This window comes from Triticum dicoccoides, chromosome 1B (genome assembly GCF_002162155.2).
Source record: "Triticum dicoccoides isolate Atlit2015 ecotype Zavitan chromosome 1B, WEW_v2.0, whole genome shotgun sequence".
Classification (NCBI taxonomy): Eukaryota; Viridiplantae; Streptophyta; class Magnoliopsida; order Poales; family Poaceae; genus Triticum; species Triticum dicoccoides.
Window position 1 is genome coordinate 169,752,194 of NC_041381.1, and position 22,638 is coordinate 169,774,831.

The window sequence follows — 22,638 nt, forward strand, 5'->3', positions numbered from 1 at the left end:
GCACTAAATTCCTTCAAGCCCGCGTTATTTCTTCTTTGAGTAAAATACCGACAATTGGCCTCGCAAGCTTGCACTATTTTTACAAAGAGGGAGCGGCGCATTCAGTACCTTTTCCGAAAGAGTTGCGGTGGATATGTTGGATTGTCCGCGAAATAGTCTTGCATCAACATCTCGTTCCTGAGATGGCGATTTCGAGGAATGCAAAGACGGCCGACGATCGATCCTCGCCGTCTCTTTCGGTTCTCATCTTCGTGCTCCTTCACCGCGAGGGCCAACAACAACATCTGCTGCCGATGGTTCACAAGCAGCGTCTCAACATCCGAGTCGTCCGAATCGGACGAATCCTCGAGCAAAAACCTCTCGCAAGGGCTCACTTCCATCTAAATTCACAAATACGAACGCCGCATAAGCCAACTATGCATAACTGCGCATCCCAAAAGCACAAGCACAAGTACTCAACAGCGGCTCGGGGCGGTGACTCTGCGGCGGTGGATCCCGGGGCGGCGACAACGACTAGGGGCGGCTCGGCTCGGCGAATCCGGGGCAGCGGTGAAGTGGCTAGGTGGAACAGGGTGAGGGGCGGCCCCGCGGCGTGATTACTTCCACAGATTTGGCCGGAATCGCCGGCGGCGGCTGAGCGGAACCAATGACGGCCGACCACGGAAGAGGGTGGGGAATGAGCGTGGGCTGAAATGTCCCTCCCGCCAACCGCTTTTCTGGGATACGGGGCACCGTCGGGCCGAGGGAAAAAACTGCGTTTTCGCGGGTTGGAGATGGGATTTTACCGCGCCCCTCAAAAAAATTTACGGGTGCAACACGTTTGCATTGTCTAATCGGGAAGTATTTTTCACGTGGACCCGTATTTTGACGGTTATTTTGCGGGTCGGGACATTATACGGGATCTGGTAGAGATGCTCTTACGAGGCCTTAGACAAAGTAAGTGTATCGTACTTTATTGGTGAAAAATATCCAATCATTTCTCTCCACTTGCTTACTTATTTTTTTTCTTTTCTAAACAACCTTCTGCAAAAAACAAAAAAACAAAACAGGAGAATCCCAAGACAAATGTTTTCCTTGGTCTACATGCATATACATGGGCATCTAGCCACCAGATGTGGGGAACAATTACCTCGTCCATTCATTCCACTACACACCCGAAAAACAAAAGGAGGATAGAAAGGGGGAAAGGAAAACAAAACCAATGCAACAGTCACCTCTCCCACTCCTTGATGGATGCTATTTAGCCATGCCCTTTCCCAGGACCAAACTCTGCCACTTTGTTCGGTTCTGCCCCCCTTTTGCTCGCCTTACCCCTTGGTTCCACCCTTCTTCACTCCCCTCACTTGCACCAACACTAATAAGCACTCTCACTTCCCTGTGACCTCTCTCCATTCTCCTCACTCCACAGCCATGGCGTCTGCTGAAGAAGGCGCACAGCCGCTCATGTATCAGGTATGCAGTTTAGGATTCTTCTTGATTAGCAGATACGTAGTACAAGATATTATCATCTTTGTTTGTCTATTTTGTTTGGTTTTGGTTTCTTATCACTGCAAGATTCTGATGAGGTTTAATTCCATGGTTTGGGCTTTGCTGCTCTTCTTCAGACTGTGGCTCTGAAGGTCAGCATCCACTGTGAGGGCTGCAAGAAGAAGGTCAAGAAGGTGCTACAGACCATAGAAGGTGGGCATAGATAAATAAAGAAGAAAAATATAATACTTAGATGAAGAAGAAGAGAAATACAAAGCAGAAATGTTCAGCAAATCTGTATCAGTAAATCTTAGGAAAGCTCCCTAGAAAGGCAGTGGTAGTGTCATTACATTTTTCTCTCTGTTTTCCAATCAGGATTTCAAAAGTTTATTTCTCCGTATTTCCTTCTTTCTGCGAAAAGGCTTTGATTTCAACTTCAGGTCTGTAAATAAAAGGGCATCTGGCTGTTTAAAAAATTGCAAGTGATGTTTTATGTGTGTGCCCCTGTATTTACTATGAAGGGGAAAAGCAGAGGGGCCCCTGTTTCCCTCACTAAATCCCTTGCCCCAAAGTTCTGCAATCTGTTACAAATTCTTCACAAAAAAAAAACGCATTGAATTGGTGGAAGAAATGCTTAGTAAGGGATTTAGAAGAGCGTTTTGCTAATTTCGTTGCGCTGTTTGCATCAACTGAGCAGGTGTGTACAAGACGGACATAGACACCCAGCAGCACAAGGTAGTGGTCGTTGGCAATGTCTCCGTCGACGCGCTCGTCAAGAAGCTCATCAAGACCGGCAAGCACGCCGAGCCGTGGCCGGAGCCCCTTCCTCCCCCCTCTGACGCTAACCCGCCTGCCAGCGGAGGCGGCGGTGATGGTGGCGGTGGCGGCAAGAAGAAGAAGAAAAAGAAGAACAAAAACAAGACCGCCGAGCCGGCGGCGCCGGGTGCCCCGACGGCGGAAGGCGCTGGAGGCTCTGTTCCCCCGAAGAATCACGACCACACGGGCACGTGCGATGAGGCGTCCGGCCACGAGCAGCCTCATCAGGTTGAAGGCGGCGGTGGTGGAGGCGGCGACCCACCGAAGAACCCGGGTGCCGGAGATCCGCACGACGGACGGGCCGGCATGGTCGCCCCTTTCGCCATGACGCCGCAAGGCATGCAGCCTATGGCACCCAGCGCCAATGCCTCCGGTGGCGGCGGTGGCGGCAAGAAGAAAAAGAAGGGCAAGGGAGGCAATAACGGCAATGCCAATGCCAACGGCGGAGACGGTGCAACAGCGCAGATGAGCCCACACGACGCGCCCGCGAATCCCGCCATAGGAAACGCCGGTCAGAACGCCCCCGCCGTCGTCGACGCCGGGGCCTACCCGCCCGCCACCGCGATGAGCTACCCGGGCTACTACGGCAGCGGCGCCGGTGCAGGGCACATGCCGCCACCGTACGCCATGAGCTACAGCACCTCGCACCCGCACCGGAGCAGCGCGTACTACCACCCCATGGCCGGCGCGGCCTACACGGGCGGCGCGGGGTACTACTACTCAACGGCACCGGTGTCGGCGGCGCCGGGGTCGTATTACATGTTCAGCGAGGAGAATGCCAACGCATGCAGCGTTATGTGAGATTGTTTGTTATTTAATTGAGGTTAGATGATTAATGAACTGGTCCCTTGTAATTTAAGCATCTTTAGAGCATCTCCAACTGCCGCGCCAAAAGACACGCGCGGGTAAAATGCCCATTTAACGCGTGCGGCGCGCTCCAGAGCTGGCGGAAAACAACCGTGAGCGGTAAACGTTTGCGCGCGCGGGAGAAAGCTGGCGGTCGCGCAGTAGATTTGGCGCGCCGCTTCGCACGCGCCTATAAAATGCGGCGCTCGTCACGTGCTCTACCACACCGCCACACGCGCATTTCCCCGCCTCCTCGCCGCTTCCACCACTTTCTCGCCACTTCCTCGCCGCTCAGCGCCCCACCACCACCGCGCCACCATGCCGCCGCGCCGCCGGGGATCATCTGGCTACCGCGGCGTCCGCCTGCGCCCCTCTGGCGCCTACTACGCCGAGATCCGGTCCAGCGACGTCCGCCTCGGCCTCGGCACGTTCGAGACCGCGCACGAGGCCGCCCGCGCGTACGACGTGGCGGCGTGGTGCCTAGGGAGGTCTCGAGCGCAGTTGAACTTCCACGACGTCTACACGCGCGAGCAGGCGCAGCGCGTCGCCCCTCTGCCTCGTCTGATTACAGACCAGGACCGTGAGGACCACCATCGGCTGCAGCGCCGCCTCCTCATCGCCGAGGAGGACGAGCGAGCCATGGCGGAGCGGCGCCAGCGGCACCCGGAGGACGTCGCCGCCTAGAACGTCTTCTGGGCGGAGAGCATAGCAAGACGCCGTGCGGAGCGTGCCGACAGGCGTCGGCGCAAGGCACTGGCCATATCGCAGTGTGATATCGTCGAGGCAGGCGGGACATCGATCTTCTCCCCCGACGATGACCGTTGGGACGACATGTGGCTCGATACCTCGGACAACACCACCGAGGATGATGATGATGAGGACGGCTGAGGGTAGATTCTAGTTGCACCGTAGTTTTATCTAGTTGCATCGTAGTTTTTTTTTATCTAGTTGCACCGTAGTTCTTTATCTATCTATGCTATGAACTATGTAAAATATCTTTATATCGTTTTTTATCTATGCTATGAACTATGTATCTTTTTTATCTATGAACAAAATATGTATGCACCGAAAAAGTGTTTGTGGGAGACCGCACGCTGCATTTTAGCGCGCTTGCTGGAGCTACACGCGCGCCCTGCAGTTTAGCGCGGCTGCTGAAGCCAGCGCTGCGCGCCGCGCTAAACCTGATGATGGGTGTGCCGCAAACTAGTTTTTAGCGCGCCGCGCGTTGGGCGGCCGTCAGAGATGCTCTTAGCTAGTGTTAGTATGGTCATCTTGCTGTTGTAAGCTGCAACATTCTTGGAGCTTGCTTGTATTGCAACCTATTCATGGCATGACAATTGGCTGTGTCGACCAAGTTGCTGGTCAATGTTGCGAGTTGATGGAAATTTTGGCATTGAACATTGACTTTGGCAATTTGAGATGGGATTTTTAGTGGCATCTGAAGGTAGGGGAGAAAAAGAGTATTTAACCAAATACTACCACAATTGACGGAAACGTGACGAAAAACTACCACTTTACGTTTTTGTGCGAAAAACTACCAAATTTGGACTAAACCGTGGCAAAAAACTACCAACTCGTGAAATCGCTCGCTTCGCCTGCGCTAACCCCGAATCTGACCGGTTGGGCCCGCGAATCAGGCGCCACGTTGGCTAACGGTCGCCCGCCGCGCGTAGATGGCCGTTAACGGCCCGTCCGCTGTCGGAACGGCGCCTGTCGGTGCGGTGCGGGTCAAATCTGATCCGTTCCCCTCTCGATTCACTCTCTCCCTCCTCTCCCTCTCTCTGACCTAGGTGGCGGCCGCCATGTCCTCGTTGATTCCGGAGGGCGGCGGCGCTGGCGGCGGCGACGTTGGCGGCGGCGACGCTAGCGGCGAGACAAGTTTGGACGCTGCTGCCTCGCCCGCGCCTCCACCGATGGCCAGCGGCTCAGTCGATAATTGGTTGGGGAGCACCAGTTTCTCGATGCAGGCCGGCTCGCAGCAGCCGGAGGCACCGCTCTCCCAGTCATCGCCAATGGGTCGCAGGTATGCAAGTATCATCTGCTGGGCTTTTGGTTAGCTGCTTCAACATTGCAAATTAGTAAGATGTGTTTGTTTCTGTTAGTTGGACATGTGTAGTAAACTGGAGTCAGTAAACTGTATAGCTCAGTCAATTTCAATTCAATTCATGAGCACTTATTTGTGCAGTTTGGCTGACCAGAAGTGGGATATATGGTTTCATTTAGAAGGAAGAAACCCTGTGAAAAGGGGTATATTTGAGTCAGATATTTCTTTGCTTACTCTACATTCACTTATTGCTAGTGAAGGGTATGGGGACAGTGATTACATGTACTATGTGAAGGAGGAGGAAATTGGATCTGACAGAGTAAAGTATTTAGGTAATGAAGCTAGTGTTCATGAAATGTTGGACTTTTTTCATCATGTCAAGCTAGTCAACATAAGGGTTGTGAGAAATGTTGAACCTGGAATTAGTACACAGGCTAATGAGAATTACATGAACACTCAAGAGAGCTGCTGTGTGAAAAAGGTTGTGGGGCAATCTGAGCTTCAGAATCAGATAGATGATAGAAAGGCTCAGCTTGAGAGGAGCAGGATTCAAAGAGAGGCAGATTTGAACCACTTTGAAGGAGACACTGAAGTGTCTGAATTTTGTTCTGAGGATTCAGTTCATTCAGATGGGAGTGCTGAAGCTGTTCAACCAATGGAAATAGTGTGTATCTCTGAAGAGGATACAACATTGCAAACTACTGCTATTGTCAAACATGTGAAGAATCCTGGTCCAACTAGCAGATGTCACAAAGAGGTAGAGAAAAAACGTTTTGAAGATTGGTTTCCTGAAGCAGATGAGTTTTGTTTTGCTGGTGATGCAGGCATAAGTGATGAGGAAGAAGTAGATGATGTTGAACTACCATACCTCATGAAGAAGCCAAACACAAAGAGTAGTAAGAAAAAGATGAAGGAAAGGCTATATTTTGACCCCTCAATTCCCAATTCACATTTACTCTTGTGCAAGAACTTGTGTTTTGATAGTGTTTACCAGTTCAAAGAAGCATTAAGAGATTTTCATATAAGGACTTTGAGGTCTTTTCACTACCACAGGAACACTCCAACAAGAATTATTGTTTGGTGTTCACAAAGAGAGCATGGATGTGAATTTTACATGTGTGCCTCTAGGATAGCTCATGAAAGAACATTTTGCATTAAGAAATGTAACATGGGGCACATTTGTCCAGCATCAGCAGAGAACACAAAGGTTACTACTAAGTGGCTTTCCAAAGCAGTTGAGCCTTCTCTTAGAGCAGATCCTAGAGCACCTGTGGATTCACTTATTAAAAACAGCAAAGTCAAGTTTTCAGTTGATGTATCAAAGAGTGTGGCCTATAGGGTAAGGAGGAAGGCTATTAAGGTTGTACAAGGTGACCAGAAGGAGCAGTACTATAGACTGAGGGACTACCTACAAGCAGTTCTTGACACAAACCCTGGTAGCAGGTGTGTAGTTACAATATTTGAGGACCCAGAAAACCCTGCCCCAACACCTAGATTTAAGTACATATTCTACTGCTTGCATGCATCAAAGCAAGGATTTCTTAATGGTTGCAGGCCCTTTATAGGTAAATCTATAACTGCAATTTGTTCAAAATATCTTGTTGTAAATCTATGGTAGCTAATTTGGGTATTTATTGCAGGGCTTGATGGTTGCTTCATCAAGCTAACCACTGGACAACAAATACTTGCAACCACAGGAAGAGATGGCAACAACAACATCTACCCCATAGCCTTTGGTGTGGTTGATAAGGAAGATTCAGATAGTTGGACATGGTTCCTAACACAGCTAAGATGTTGCATTGGAAGTGGTAGCAAATTTGGAACCTACACCATTATTTCTGACAGGCAAAAGGTATGCACCCTATCTTAGCCACTAGTTCAGATATATATTGTTATTAGTAGCTTTATTTCCTTTTGTTCATAACCATGGTTGTTAATTTACAATCAGGGTCTTCTTAAGGCTATAAATGAGGTGTTCCCTGATTCCCCTCAGAGATACTGCCTCAGGCACATATATGCAAATTTTCAGTCAGCTGGTTTCAGAGGAGCAGAGCTGAAGAAGCTAGTAGATCAGGCTAGCTACTCATTCACCAAACATGGCCATGAATTAGCAATGGCAGAGCTTAAAGCAGAGTGTGAGGATGCCTGGAAGTGGCTTAAAAAATTCCAAGGGAGACTTGGTGTAGGTCTGCAATGGATTACAATTGCAAAACTGATCTTGTTGTCAACAACCTTAGTGAGGTTTTCAACAAAATGATCCTTGATGTTAGGGCCAAACCAATTAGGACTATGTTTGAAGGAATTAGGATTAAGCAGATGATCAAAAGGCAGAAGACTAGGGAAAAAACAGAGAACGGCAGGTGGATGATCACAACCAACTATTCAGAGAAATTAGAGGAGAATAAGAAGTATGCCAAATTTTGTGATGCATATAAGGCAGGTCCTGACATTTGGCAAGTTAATAGTAAGGAAAATCAGTACTATGTGAACCTAGCTACTCAATCATGTGACTGCAGGAGGTGGGACATGACAGGTGTGACATGCAATCATGCAATAGCAGCAATGGGCAAGATTCACATGCACCTAGAGGACTATGTGCATGAATTTTTCAAAAAAGCACTATATATTGAAGCATACAAAGACATAGTGTACCCTGTCCCTGGTCCTGAATTCTGGCCTGACATCCATACTCCTGATATTGAGCCCCCAGTGTTCAAAGAAAAAGCAGGTAAGAAACAGACAGCTAGGAGAAAGGGGCAGTTTGAGGTGCCTGCTCCAAAGGACACAAGCAGGATGGGAACAATTGCAGCAATTGTGGTCTACAAGGCCACAGATATACAAACTGTGGGAAAGCTCTAAAACCTAGTCTTGAGATGAGAAAGAACTTACACCAGGTCATTCAAAAATGATGCATTCTTTGTTTAATTATTTTAGTTCTGGTCTATTTACTAACTGATTTAATTTTGTCATGCAGGAGAATAGAGAAATTTTTAGGGGTTCCTCTAGTGCTACACATCCACCTCCAGAACCAGCACCATCTGCTCCACCTCAACACCAAACTACACAGATGCCAGCATCATCTGCTCCACCTCCTAAAGCAATGAGGAACAGAAAAACAACAGCAAAAAAGAGAGGTTCAACATCAACAGTTTCAGAAGGAGCAGCCAGATCTTCACCAGCACCTGCAACAGGATCTGCATCAACAAGAGCTCCAAGAACAAGAGGATCAACATCTACAAGAACATTCAATGCACCAAGAACATCCACTGGAGAACCAGGGATATTGGCAGGCAAGAGGAAGAGGAAACCTCCTAGCAAGTTTGCATCCTATTTCAATGCTAGTAGAAACTATTGAGTGTATGGTACTTATTTGTGTATGGTACTAAGTTTGTGTTCTGGTACTAAATGTGTGTTGTGCTACTAAGTTTGTGTTTAAATTTAGACATGTGAACTAAGTTTGTGCTACTAAGTTCTGGTACTAAAATGTGTGTTGAGCTACTAAGTTTGTGGACTTATTTGTGCAGTTTAGGTGCATGTTTTAATTGTTTTATTTGCTTTAATTTGCCATTTCTACAGTTCAGAAGTTACTGCCAAATTGATTGTAGGTAAAAAAATCTGCACAAAAAAAGTCTAGCCTGGGGCTCGAACCCAGAACCAGTTGGTTGTAACTATGCGTTCAATACCAATGGGCTAGTGCTGGTGATTTGTTTGACTAGCATCGGCCACACTTATTATATATTGTTAGCCACGTCCTGTTTTCAGCGTGCGTAGCAGCCGGCAGCGTGGTGAGCGTGCATAGATTAAAACTAGTCATTTCGGATTCTACGACTTTATTACGTGTCCACCTACCACACCCTCTGCTCACTCGCCCACTCGCTGCTCGCACCGCCCACTCCACTTCCCCCTCTCTCCTGTCGAAATCACCGCCGACAACCACCGCCACCGCCGTCGCCATGGAATGGCAGCTCGCCATCGAAGCTCTCGCCGGCAACAACAAGGAGATCCGGGCGCAGTACAGGGAGATCGCGCGCTGGTTCCCCAATATCGCGATGCTCAGGAACCACGCCCGCGGCCTCGTGAAGGTGATGACGGCTGATGAAAAGCAGCGCGCCTTCCCTGCCGGCCGCACCATCCCGCCGCCGACCATTCTGCTGTGGGCGATGCGCGAGGTGCAGCGCTCCCCCGACCCTAGGCAGCGTGCTAGATGGTGGATGTACCGCTCATCCACCACGCCGCTGGCCGCCGCGGACGACGTCACCGACGCCGTCCTCGCTCTCCCAGCCCCAATCAACAACGCCTACTGGGAAAGGCGCAATCCATGGGTCCTTGGGCCCTCTGACGACTCTGACGGCGAGTCTTCTGACGACGAGTCCAGTGATGAGCCCTCTGACGACGAGGTGGATGAGGTAGTCGTCCTCTCCGACGACGAGCCTGAACTACAGATGCTGGCTCCCGTCCTCGACGCCGTGGAGGGGGATAGGAACCGCCCAATCAACATGGATGCACTGCCGGAGGTCGCCGATCTCCCAGACGGCGTCGTCGTGAAGCAAGAACAAGATGGCGGCGAGGAAGATGTGCTGGAGCCGGCATCGGGCAAGAAGAAGAGGGCGGCCGTGACTGCGGTGCACCGCTCGCACCGCCTGAAGATGCTGAAGAAGGAGTGAACTGCTGCACTAATATTCAGTTTCGTCAGTCCTGAACTTTCCTAAGTTCAGTAAGTTCCTAGGTTCAGTTTCGTTAGGCACTATCTACTACTAGTTCATCTTTATGTCAGGCACTATCTACTAGTAGTTGCTATCTATGTCAGACTATGAATGGCAGTACTATCTATCTATGTCAGACTATCTATATATGTTACTTCCTACTTGCTACATATGTTAAGTTATTGTCAGAATATCTAAGCTAATTGCTATATATGTTACTTGCTACTTCCAACTATGTCACTACTGTCAGTTATCCACACATGATATTTGCAGAGTAAAACAGCCTCATCATAGATAAAACATTCTTACTTACCTAACTTAGCATGAGTACTTAGCATAGTAGGTCTTAACATAATAGTCATTACATCATAGATGAAACCAAATAGTTCTTAAACCATAGCAATACCTCCCTCCCTCATACCATTCTGAAAGTACATGAAACTTTCCCAAAATATACACCTAACATGCATGACATTCCAAGGCCAGCTATATATATAGGCCTACTAATTACTTAACCCACAAACCAACCACTTCACTCATTCATAATTGCCTTGATCCTCTCCAGCTTATCTTTGCTGGCATGCCCAGCATTGAGCAGATCAGCAATCAGATACTCCAGCTTCTTCTTCTCTTGCTTAAGTAGGTCCCTGTCCCCCTCCAATTCCTTCATGGCCTTCCTCGTGTTCTGAATTATCTCTGCTTGGCTTTGAAGAATGCACCTTTGCTCCTTGGCAAGCTTCAGCTTTTCCATACTTAACTCAATCTTTGCCTGATCCTCAAGTTGTTTCTTCTTCTCATTTAGTTCATTGATTGCCTGACTGGTATAGTCCATGTCATCAGACATCTTGCCATCTTGATAGTCAAATAGCTTGGATACATCTTCCACCAACTGGCTGTAGTTGTTTGACAGGAAATCAATTTCCTTCTGTAGCTTGGCCACCTCTTTCTCATGGGCTTGTTTGTCATTCACCCTCCCCAAGTTCTGCTCATGATACATGTCCCAAATCCTGGTTAGGCACCTTTGTAGAATCTCTGGCCAAGGACCATCCACCCACTCCACAACCCCACAGTTCACACCTTCATCCTACAGAAGCAATTATTTATAATTAAGCACCTGACTTAGCATCAGAGATAACTTCAGTTAACAGCTACATTTAGCAGTAGATATAAATTCATTTAACTCTGTTCTTTTTCAGTTAACACCTACTCTGTTATTTTTCAGTTAACAGCTATATTCTCAGGTTCACAGTACACTAAAGATATCTGTTTGTAGGTGTTCTCAGGTTCAGTCATGTATTGAATTCAGTTAACTACAGATTTACTTTCATATATAGCTTCCATATTTATGGCACTTTCAAGTTTCAGTTCTAAACTATAGCACACATCTCTGCACATCACACATCTCTGCACCACATGTTGCACAACACATCTCACATCTACAGCAGCAAAACACATCATACATCTCCACCAGCAAAACAAGTTAGCGTTCAAGATTTAATACCTGCTGAATAGGACAACCCAAGAAATGCCTCCCAGTCAAAGCACCTTCAAAAGCCACCATCTTCTTCGGCCTCTGATGATGCATCATGCACGTAGGCTCAGATTCAGTGTAAGAACCATAGAAAGATGGTTCCACCACACTGTCAGGGGTTTCCTGCAAAAGAAACTTCGAATCAAACCAAAAGCAACTTGGAATCTCCAATTTGGATGAACTAACCCTAACCCTAACTCTGTTCCACCATTATGCACTTACAAATAGCTGCTGATCCAATGAAACCATGTTGATGTCCTCGTCCGAGCTGTCCTCGTCATACCAGGATGGCATCCTCAACTTCTACCGGCAGCAATGGCCGCGGCGGCGACGGCGATAGGCTGACCTAGCTCAGAGCACTAGGGAGAGGGAGAGGATGAGGACGAGTGAGAGCGAGCGAGGAGAGGAGGAAGAGAATGAGCGAGTGGCTGAGCTCGCTCTCACTTATTGGCCCACCGACAGGCGCCGTTCCGACAGCGGACGGGCCGTTAACGGCCATCTACGCACGGCGGGCGACCGTTAGCCAACGTGGCGCCTGATTCGCGGGCCCAACCGGTCAGATTCGTGGTTAGTGCGGGCGAAGCGAGCGATTTCACGAGTTGGTAGTGTTTTGCCACGGTTTAGTCCAAATTTGGTAGTTTTTCGCACAAAAACGTAAAGTGGTAGTTTTTCGTCACGTTTCCGTCAATTGTGGTAGTTTTTGGTTAAATACTCGGAGAAAAATGCCCCTTTCATTTGTGCTTTGCGATTCGTGCAACTAGTGCATAGTATTTACAATACATGTTGGGGTTAATTTCAAATACAAACAAAAATACCTTGTGATATCCATTGTCTTCTGACGAGGTGTTCTCATCGGGGGTTCCTTAGTGATCTAGAAGTGTCGACATGATTGTTGCAATTTGGAAATGTTTGTCAGGTTAACCATGTGGTCATGGAGTTTTATGCTTTGTGAGTAGTCCACATGTGAAATATATGTATCATTTTTTATCTTTCTCGTTAAATAACTGGGCAATTCTTTTCTACTTAATTAATTGATGGGTAAATCTTTTGCATATGTTTCGAAAAAATACCACGCGTAAGTACTTTTTGTCAAAAGAAGAAATGGTGAGAGAGTGGCATGCATACTCATAGATTCTCTCGTGAAACCAAACCCCATGCATTTTATTTTCTTGTGATAATGTAAATGATTGATACCCTATGAAAAAATTATGTTCTTAGTTTTTTGATATTTATTTGAAATACTCGCGCCAAGAGCTTTTAAGAAATACAAATCTTGGATACTTTTACTAGTTTAAATTCCACTCAGTTTCATTTTTAGTCGTTTTATTTCACTTATTTCAACCAATTTTCACAAGTTTCACTTAAGCAGTATTGTCATTTGTAACATTTATTTTCAATAATTTGGTCATTTATTTCACTTCCGTTGATTCATATACTTATTTCTATACCGATGGCATTTGGTCAAAGTTAGTTACATAATAATTTTGTATTTTCAATCAAATTCGTTTCTTCACTCCAATTATGATCAAATTCATAATTTATGACATGTTTTATTTTCTTGAAATGGTACTATGAAATATGTGAAAAGGGGGACTTGTGAAGTTTGGTAATCTTCATGGAATGATACTGAAATTGTGGAAGACTTCTCTAAATTTGCATTAATCACACTTTTGAGATTACGGTGAGTGGGCAAGATAGCTAAGAACATCTTGAACTTCTTCTATCTCTAACTCTCAATCTACCTCCCTAGATTTAACTCTCAATAATTTCTAGCTTTGGGGAGCTTGCACGTCAAAATAGTCCATCCCCTAACCTTAACTCCCCAAACCCACTTTTTGCATGAAAACAATTAAGCTTCATTTGAAATCCATTAAACACAATTAAACATAAAATCCAGGATTAAACAACATGACATAAACTCCCAGATCAAACATAATGCATAGTTAAACATAGACATGACATAACTCTCACTTCTTCTTCAACTCAAACCCAGTAATGTACCTCCTAGGCTCCTCCATAGGGCGCATGCTAGTCTTATTTGGTGTTAGGCGCCTCCCTTTTGTGCCCTTTGGGGGTCTTTCACAACATTAATAGGGTTGTCACTGTTGTGAGAGTCGAAGGAGGAGATCACCATGATGGTCTTGCCCTTCTTCAAAGCCTCAGTAGCCTCCTCCTCATCTATATCAGCCTTTAGCTTGGAGAAGGCTTCTTCAACCTTCCTATTTTGGACACCAATGTCGGCCCGTGTGGTGGTCTCGGTGGCGCTCTCAACTTAAGAGGCAGTAATGTTCGCGACAATATGCAATGACTCACCGGAGATCGATGTTTCACTGAAAATGCTGTGGGCATTGCGGTAGGCGGAGGGGAGCGGGTGCCGAGGTCATGGATGATAAAGGGAAGAATCAGTAGGTGACGTGAAAGTCTTGTTGTGGTCTTGGGGGCGAGCCATTGATAGGGCGAGTATGTGGACAAGGTGCGAGGTGATGGTGGAGTCATGGACAGTCGGCAGCGAGTGAGGAAATAGTGGGGAGAGATCACGGTGAAAATGCATCTCTTATATACCCTAATTGTGTTTTCTGATTAATGACAAACCAATGGAGTTGACTAACATGTTATCAATGTTATTTCAGGTATTTAGTAGTCATGTTTGAGTGGAAACATCACCGGTGACCCCAACCTCCATATTTTCAAGTGATTATCTACTCCATGAGCTTGCCATGTACTCCCTTAGTTCCATAATATAAGAGCATTTTGAACCCTAGTGTAGTGTAAAAGTGCTCTTATATTATGGGCCGGAGGAAGTAATTTATAGTAAGTCCAAGATTCAGATTTAACATAGGATATCACATTATTAAGAGAGACGACACAAGGGAAATATCTTTGGTTAAACTCTAAGATAAGATATTCAACCAAAATTCGCAAGTATTTCACTCTTCCCATTCAATTCCTTTGTTTTTTGCTGCCCCAATACATCGTAATTTCTTCATTCGTACCACCCGAGATTGTGAAGATTGAGTTAGTCCTTCTAAGTAAACCATGCTTTATATAGCATGGAAAATATCGATAAATCTTTTCTGGTACTGTCGAGCTATGTTCCTTTGAGACCATGTTCATTATCTCTTACACTCTAAGCATAACATTTTCACAAACACTTTCGAATCCTTTGATTTGCTTCTGCACTAGTGTCCTGATATAGATCTGGTACTTCCGACCAAATCTATCCAGAACATATGAGCTAGGACTTAGGCATTTCTGCAAATAATTCGTTGATAACTACTATATCGAACTTGATAACTCTGAGACTTGGTTTTTCTCTAGTAATATTGACCTAGTTCAAACTTTGCTGGACAACGAGCCACCTTTCTGGTCTCATGCCTCCATGTTCTATTTTCCTAGTACTTATGAGTACTATGACTTTAAGAGGTTCACTGGACAACCTAGTACCACACTCGGTACTATGCACTTCCGGAACGTGCATCTCCCTTCCAGTCGTTCAAATTTTGAACGTGTCTAGTACTTTTGGCAAGTTACTTTTTCTGAGTAACTAACAGATTTTCACTGACTCAATAAATAAAACCACACACCCATTCATTTTGGCAAATGAACTGAAGCCATCCAAAGACATATCCAACCAACTTGTGTGAGTTCTCTGAGAGAGCCCTGAAGAGCAAATAGTTCACGAATATAGAAGTTCATCTCTCTTTGCTTCAAGCCTATCCTTTGTGAGGGAGAGTTCGTATGGATTCTTGAGAGTGCTTTCAGTGAATATCTTTTGAGAAATCATACCATGTGACTTTTCTTTGCTTGTTATTCTTGGTGGGTTTGCGCCACCTTATAGGTTCAGAGTCACTTAAGAGCCATTAGCTGATGTTGTGAAGGAATCAATAGTTTGTACAAGGGACGGAGATCACCTTCTTTATGGAAGATCTACCCCGAGTGAGGCTTGGCCTTGGTGGTTCATAAGCCATGATGGATAGGTGGCATGCGGTGTGTGTGGGCGATGTTGCCGAGACCTTTGTGGTCTTAGACAATTTTTGGTTCAAGTTTCCACAAACGAAGAGTAGGATAACATGAACTATTTGAACCTTGAGATACATTATCGAGCCTTTACATCCTTTTAACTCAAACTCTCTACTTTTTGCATGCTTTAATTTCCCTATTTTACTTTGCTAGCTTGCACTTGCTAGAGTTTATTAAATGCCAACTCTAAACTTTGCGGTAGTAATTTTTGATCAAATTATTCACCCTTCCACAATCTAGTCCATCGCATATCCATCCAAATACCATTTCAGCGAGCGTCGTCAAGCAGTGGGCTAGGGGTTGCATATGGCTAGCCCCGGCGAAGGATGTACGACAGCGGTTAGGCAGGATGAAATTTCCTCCCAACAATTTTTCATCATTTGGGAGGGGGATTGGAGGGAGTAACATATTCCACTAAGTAGGTATAAGAAGGGAGTTTTTTAGAACCTCCCAAACAATTATTGAGAGTTAAAGGGTTACATGTGAAAGGGTTTTGGATGCCCTTTTTAACACTAAAATGACCGTTTTTTTGGAAGTTAGGATTTTTTTAGCAAAGGACTAAAGATGCTCTAACTAGGAATAAATATGAGATACATATTTTAGATAAAAGGCCGAGGCCCGAATTTATAAATAAAGCCAACAGGCAGAGTATAACAGACCCAGAGTACAACATAGGACAAGCAAAGTAACCAAGCTAGAATAGGAGAAGTCTAAGTACATGGCTCCCCGGCCGGAAAGATCTAAGACGAAAGCCGCCCACCAATGACTATGAACCTGCTTGCACTGGTGAGATGGAGATAGCAGAGGTGCGGATCTTGGCCAACATGGCATCGAAAGTGTCCCTGTCCTCCTCCTTAGTCAATGATCTCCACTGCTGCAGGAATACACAAGTTTTAAATAAGCAATCAGCTGGCTTAGCAGGGAAAACATGTTCGATGGTGAATTTATTTCTTGTAGTCCAGAGGACCCAACACATCGCAGCGAGGCCCACCAAAAACATTCTTCTCTGGGCCCCAACCAAAGAGTTAACCAGGACTAGCAGGTCGGAGAAGGAGGTCGGAGCCCAAGAGACATGCAACCAGGATCTAATACAGCACCAAAACAGATTAGCCAGCACACAGTTAAAAAAGACATGAGGCGTATCTTCTCTCATGCCACAAAGAGCGCATCTATCAGAGCCTGGACCATTACGCTTTCGGATTTGATCCCCTGTCGGCAAACGGCCACGAGAGGCTTGCCAGAGAAAAACCTTAACCTTAGGAGGAATGCGAGCCCTCCAGATCCAATTGAATTTGGAGGTGGGGGAACCCGCAATAAGCTTACCATACAGGGATTTAACCGAGAAACGAGCAGAGGAGGAGTGGGGCCAAACAACCGAGTCTTCCTCCTCCGGGAGCGAAGGGAAGAGAGCAACAAGACGCTGTCAGTCTTCCAACCCTGCAGGAGAGAGGGAGCAGCACAGCTGCAAGTCCCAATTATTGGACGCGAGCTCAGAGATTGAGATCTCAGGGTCCGGGCAGTAAGAAAAGAGAACAGGAAAGGTACTAGCCAGCGGCGAAGAGCCACACCACCAATCAAGCCAAAACTTAGTGGATCTCCCATTGCGGACAACAAATTTGACGAGGCCTTGGAAGATCGGCCTAAGTTTAACTAGGTCTCTCCAGAATTGGGAAGCCCCCAAGGCCCGAGCAAACATAGGGATAGAAGAGGGAAAATACTTCGCTTTGAGAATGGAGAACCAAAGGGGCTTCTCCTGGGGGATGGTCATGATCTTCCACCACCATTTGATGATCAAACATTTGTTCATAACAAGAGTGTTAATAATGCCCAGCCCCCCAAGACTTCTTGGCTTACAAATAAGGTCCCATTTGACCAGACGGTATTTGCGCTTGTTATCAGCCGCATTCCAATAGAAGGAACCCCTATGTTTATCAAAGCCAGCATGGGTTCCCATGGAAAGGAGATAGAAACCCACCAGAAACATTGGAAGGGAAGAGAGGCACACGTTAATCAAGGCAACTTTACCCACCTAAGTGTTATATCTTCCCCTCCAGGGCATAACGCGATTACCCACCTTAGCCACTGTAGGAGCAAAATCTTTAGCAAGGAGTTTGTCAGATGAGATAGGTAAACCCATGTACTTTAAAGGAAACGAACCAAGAGAGCAGTTCAGAAGGCGGGCCACCCGCAAGGCCTCGGAGTCTGGCACCCCAGTGACAATGACTTCACTTTTGGAAAAGTTGATCTTAAGACCCGAGAGAGCTTCAAAGCAGAGGAGCGGAAATTTGAGATGGGCAATATAGTGCTCGTTAAGTTCCACTAGAATAATTGTATCATCTGCGTATTGTAGGTGAGTAATGCCCTCCGGAATGAGGTGAGAGCTAACAGGAGAAATGTGGCCGACCTTCGCGGCTCTGGAAAGAATGTTAGAAAGAGCATCCGCCACAAAGTTAAAGAGAATGGGCGAGGCCGGATCACCTTGCCTGAGGCCACGAGAGTTCTTAAAGAAGCTGCTAACATTCCCATTGACGTTAATAGCAGTGTGGCCCCCATGACCAACTGCATAATGCGGTGAACCACCCCCCATCGAAGCCTTTAGCCAATAGGACTTGCTTAAGGAAGCCCCAACTAACCGAATCGTAAGCTTTCTCGAAATCCAATTTTAAAATCATAGCCTTAGTCCCAGATTTCTGGATATCATGGATGATTTCATGCAGGCATAGGACCCCATCTAGGATAAAACGACCCTTGACGAACGCAGATTGAGTAGGGGAGAGGGTGCGATGAGCCACTGGGGTCAGGCGAGTCACCAAGCACTTGGCGGGGAATTTGGCAAAATTATTGATCAACGCAATAGGTCTGAACTGCGAAATGAGGTCTGCACCCTTAACTTTAGGAATCAGGCAGATGATCGCATAATTGAGCCTGGAGATATCTACTGTTCCCAAACAATAACCCTGAATGATCGTGCAAATGAGATCTTTGATAGAAGGCCAGAATCTTTTAAAGAAAGGGATGGAAAAGCCGTCTGGTCCTGAGGCAGAGTTAGGGTTCGAGCTGGAGATCGAGGAGAAGATCTCCTCGTCAGAATAAGGGATCATCAAGTCAGAATTTTCTTCCAACGACACCAAGACCCTCTGGTCCCAGAAATTAGAAGCTAGCCTGAATCCCTGGTCAGGTTTGGCAGAAAGGAGAGAGGAGAAGAAAGAAACAACATGATTAAGGATGGAGTCTTGGTCAGATGAGTGCACCCCATCGATAATCAGGTTATCAATAAGGCATCTACACCGCCTCCCGTTAGCAATAGCAAAAAAGTAGGCAGTGGGAGAGTCGCCCTTAAGCATCCAGTTAATCGAGCCCCTCTGGCGCCAGTACACTTCGTTAAGATGATGAGCATGCACCAGGGACCGCTCAAGGGAAAAGCGCAGGGTCCAGTCAGCATTAGAAAGGCCAGACACGTCAGCCCGAGAGTCAAGGGCCTCGATCTGGGCCATGAGGGACACCTTATCTCTATGCTCTTGGGCCAAGTAATTACGGGACCAACCCCGAAGAAATTTATGCAGCAAGGCCGAGCACTTGTGCCAATCATCCAGGGGCCCGAAGGAGCGGTGAGAAACCGAAAGGAAATCGCTAATTTTAGAGCTGAGGAGGTCGCAGAAGCCATCAATCAGGAGCCATGACGCGTCAAATTGAAACCTAGGGGGGAGGAGATGGATCGAATCCCAACATCAAGGATTAGGGGTGCATGACCTGAGCCCACAATCGCCCTAGATTTAAGCGTGGCTAACGGGAAGAGTGAATCCCAATTAGAACAAACAAGAACACGGTCCAGGACGGAGCGGATCGGAGCGACTTGATGGTTGGTCCAAGTGAATCGTGAGCCCACCCTAGGGATCTCATGGAGGGCGCAGGAGCTAATGAACTCGTTAAAAGCATCGGCCAGCGACCAAGAAAAGATGTCATTACTCTTATCCGAGGGGTAACGAAGCAAATTAAAGTCCCCTCCGATCACTAGAGGAAGGGTGCAAGCCTCAACTTTATTCGAGATTTCGTCCAGGAAGATGTTGGAAAGAGAGTGGTCCGCCGGGCCGTAGACAACCATGAATTCCCAAAGCATGTTGAGCTGACGGTGAAAGATGACATAGCTGGCCCAGAAGATGCCATGATCGAAAGTCACAAAATCAAAAACCTCGCGCTTCGAACCAACCAAAATGCCACCCGAGTGGCTAGAAGAGGGAAGAAAATTCCAGTCAAAGCGATCGGCACCCGCAACAGAAGAGAGCTCATGGGGAGAGAAGGAGGATTTGAAGGTCTCAACTAAGCCAATCAAATCAATATTTTCACCCCTGACAATGTCTTTAATTTGGTCTCGGCGCCCCCTAACGCCAAAACCTCTAATATTCCAAAAGAGGGCTTTCATTTGAAAGATAGATTTTTAATGCACAGACTCGACCTGCAGGGAGCCAAGCAGGATTTAGCATGCTTAGAAGCACCCTTCCTCATAGATGGCAGAGGGACGGCCCCACTAGGCGCACCCCCCTCATCCGGAGCCCCAGCAACCACAACTAAGGGGGCGGGAGGAGCCGCAGCGGCCTCTTTAGCCTTGGCCAGAGCCGCCTGGGCCACCTCATTGGCCCTAATAAGAGCAATCAAAGAAGAAGGGGATCCAAAATTATGATCAAGGGATATGCCAGAGTCAGCAAGCACCTTAGACCAATGATCATCCGAATAAGAAGGTAGGACAAGCCTAATGGGACAGGAAGAATCATGAACCAAAGAGGCGGGGGGAGGGGGGAATTGTACCTGAAGCGGGGAGATCACGAGCCGCAGCACGCCTAGCCACCTTGTCCACCACCCGCATCCCACTGTCATGGATCCGTCCACTTTTACGCTCCGTAGAGGAGGGAGATCGGATCGGGGAAGCGCGAGCCTCTGTCGGAGAAGCCTGGCCCGCCACGGTGCCCAAATCACCCTCGAGGCGACGGCACAGGCCCACAGCCGACAGCTTGGACCCAGAAGAGGCCCGGCTGCGAGCAGAGAACTGGCGGACCGAAGACTTGCGCTTGGGAAGAGAGCCCGAAGCAGCGCGGCGCGGGGAGGCAGGAAGATCTTCAATCCTCGAGAGCGACGGAGACCCCGGCCGGGCCGGCAGGTTGGAGCACACCCCCGACGCAGGAGTACCAGCAGGAGGAGGAGGAGCAATCGGGGCTTCCTGAGCAGGAGCCTGAATATCAACATCAGCATCCATCTGATCCTTCCCTCCATCTTTGGCCTTTGGGGCACTATCTTTGAACAGATCACGGCTAGCGGAGCCCATTCCCTCCCATTCTGAGGTCGTGAAGCGCGGCAGCGAGCCCTCACTCATGTTGCCAGCATTACCGTCCTCGGCCCCAAGGTTGTTGGAAGGCAGAGGAGGAGGCGGGGGAGGGGATTGGGCAGCGCCTTCCACCCGAACCTGGAGCCTGAAGCCATCCGCAGCAGAAAAGACATCTACACACCCATGAACACATGTGGGATCCACAGCCCAAATCTTGAGGCGAACCGGTCCAAGAACAGAAAGGGAGTCTAGGTCAACCAGGATCAGTTTGCCTATGAGAGCACCGAAGTCCATGACAAACTCAGAAGAGCAAAGGGTGGGAGGGACATCGTCTACAAGAACCCAGATCTCAGAAAGTGGAGGGATAGGTTTAGCGCCATTAGTGGCCACTGATGACCTACAAGTATACGGGATCTATCGTAGTCCTTTTGATAAGTAAGAGTGTCGAACCCAACGAGGAGCAAAAGGAAATGATAAGCGGTTTTCAGCAAGGTATTCTCTGCAAGTACTGAAATAAGTGGTAAAGATAGTTTTGTGAAAGGGTAAATTGTAACGAGCAACAAGTAACAAAAGTAAAAAAAGTGCAGCAAGGTGGCCCAATACTTTTTGTAGCAAAGGACAAGCCTATACAAACTCTTATAATAGGAAAAGCGCTCCCGAGGACACATGGGAATATCGTCAAGCTAGCTTTCATCACGCTCATATGATTCGCGTTTGGTACTTTGATAATTTGATATGTGGGTGGACCGGTGCTTGGATACTACCCTTACTTGGACAGGCATCCCACTTATGATTAACCTCTATTGCAAGCATCCGCAACTACAACAAAAGTATTAAGGTAAACCTAACCATAACATGAAACATATGGATCCAAATCAGCCCCTTACGAAGCAACGCATAAACTAGGGTTTAAGCTTCTGTCACTCTAGCAACCCATCATCTACTTATTACTTCCCAATGCCTTCCTCTAGGCCCAAATAATGGTGAAGTGTTATGTAGTCGACGTTCACATAACACCACTAGAGGTTAGACAACATACATCTTATCAAAATATCGAACGAATACCAAATTCACATGACTACTAATAGCAAGACTTCTCCCTTGTCCTCAGGAACAAACGTAACTACTCACAAAGCATATTCATGTTCATAATCAGAGGGGATATAATGTGCATAAAGGATCTGAACATATGATCTTCCACCAAATAAACCAACTAGCATCAACTACAAGGAGTAATCAACACTACTAGCAACCTACTAGCACCAATCCCGGACTTGGAGACAAGAATTGGATACAAGAGATGAACTAGGGTTTGGAGATGAGATGGTGCTGGTGAAGATGTTGATGGAGATTGCCCTCTCCCGATGAGAGGAGCGTTGGTGATGACGATGGTGATGATTTCCCCCTCCCGGAGGGAAGTGTCCCCGGCAGAACAGCTCTGCCGGAGCCCTAGATTGGTTCCTCCAAGGTTCCGCCTCGTGGCGGCGGAGTCTCGTCCCGAAAGGTTGCTTCTTATTTTTTTCTCATCGAAAGACTTCATATAGGAGAAGATGGGCGTCGGAGGGCCACCAGGGGGCCCACGAGGTAGGGGGGCGCGCCCAGGGGGGAGGGGCGCGCCCCCCACCCTCGTGAGCAGGGTGTGGGCCCCCTGGCCTTCATCTTTGGCGACGATTTTTCTTTATTTCTTTTAAGATATTCCGTGGAGTTTCAGGACTTTTGGAGTTGCGCAGAATAGGTCTCCAATATTTGCTCCTTTTCTAGCCAGAATTCCAGCTGCCGGCATTCCCCCTCTTCATGGTAAACCTTGTAAAATAAGAGAGAATAGCCATAAGTATTGTGACATAACGTGAAATAACAGCCCATAATGCAATAAATATCGATATAAAAGCATGAT

At 47.2% G+C, this 22,638-nt stretch overlaps 1 protein-coding gene across 1 annotated transcript; it reads left to right on the plus strand.

The window, feature by feature from the left end:
* Positions 1 to 1,251: 1,251 nt before the first annotated feature.
* On the plus strand, positions 1,252 to 3,123 carry LOC119326137 (heavy metal-associated isoprenylated plant protein 35-like). The gene is made up of 3 exons (XM_037599852.1): positions 1,252 to 1,452; positions 1,605 to 1,680; positions 2,165 to 3,123. The coding sequence occupies exons 1-3, from the start codon at positions 1,411 to 1,413 to the stop codon at positions 3,082 to 3,084; spliced, it is 1,038 nt and encodes a 345-aa protein (XP_037455749.1). The 5' UTR covers positions 1,252 to 1,410; the 3' UTR covers positions 3,085 to 3,123.
* The last annotated feature ends 19,515 nt before the right edge of the window (positions 3,124 to 22,638 follow it).

Coding starts and splice junctions, on each gene's coding strand:
- LOC119326137 (XM_037599852.1), top strand. CDS start 1,411: ATGGCGTCTGCTGAAGAAGGCGCACAGCCGCTCATGTATCAG. Junction 1,453..1,604: donor CACAGCCGCTCATGTATCAG/GTATGCAGTTTA, acceptor GCTCTTCTTCAG/ACTGTGGCTCTGAAGGTCAG. Junction 1,681..2,164: donor GGTGCTACAGACCATAGAAG/GTGGGCATAGAT, acceptor TCAACTGAGCAG/GTGTGTACAAGACGGACATA.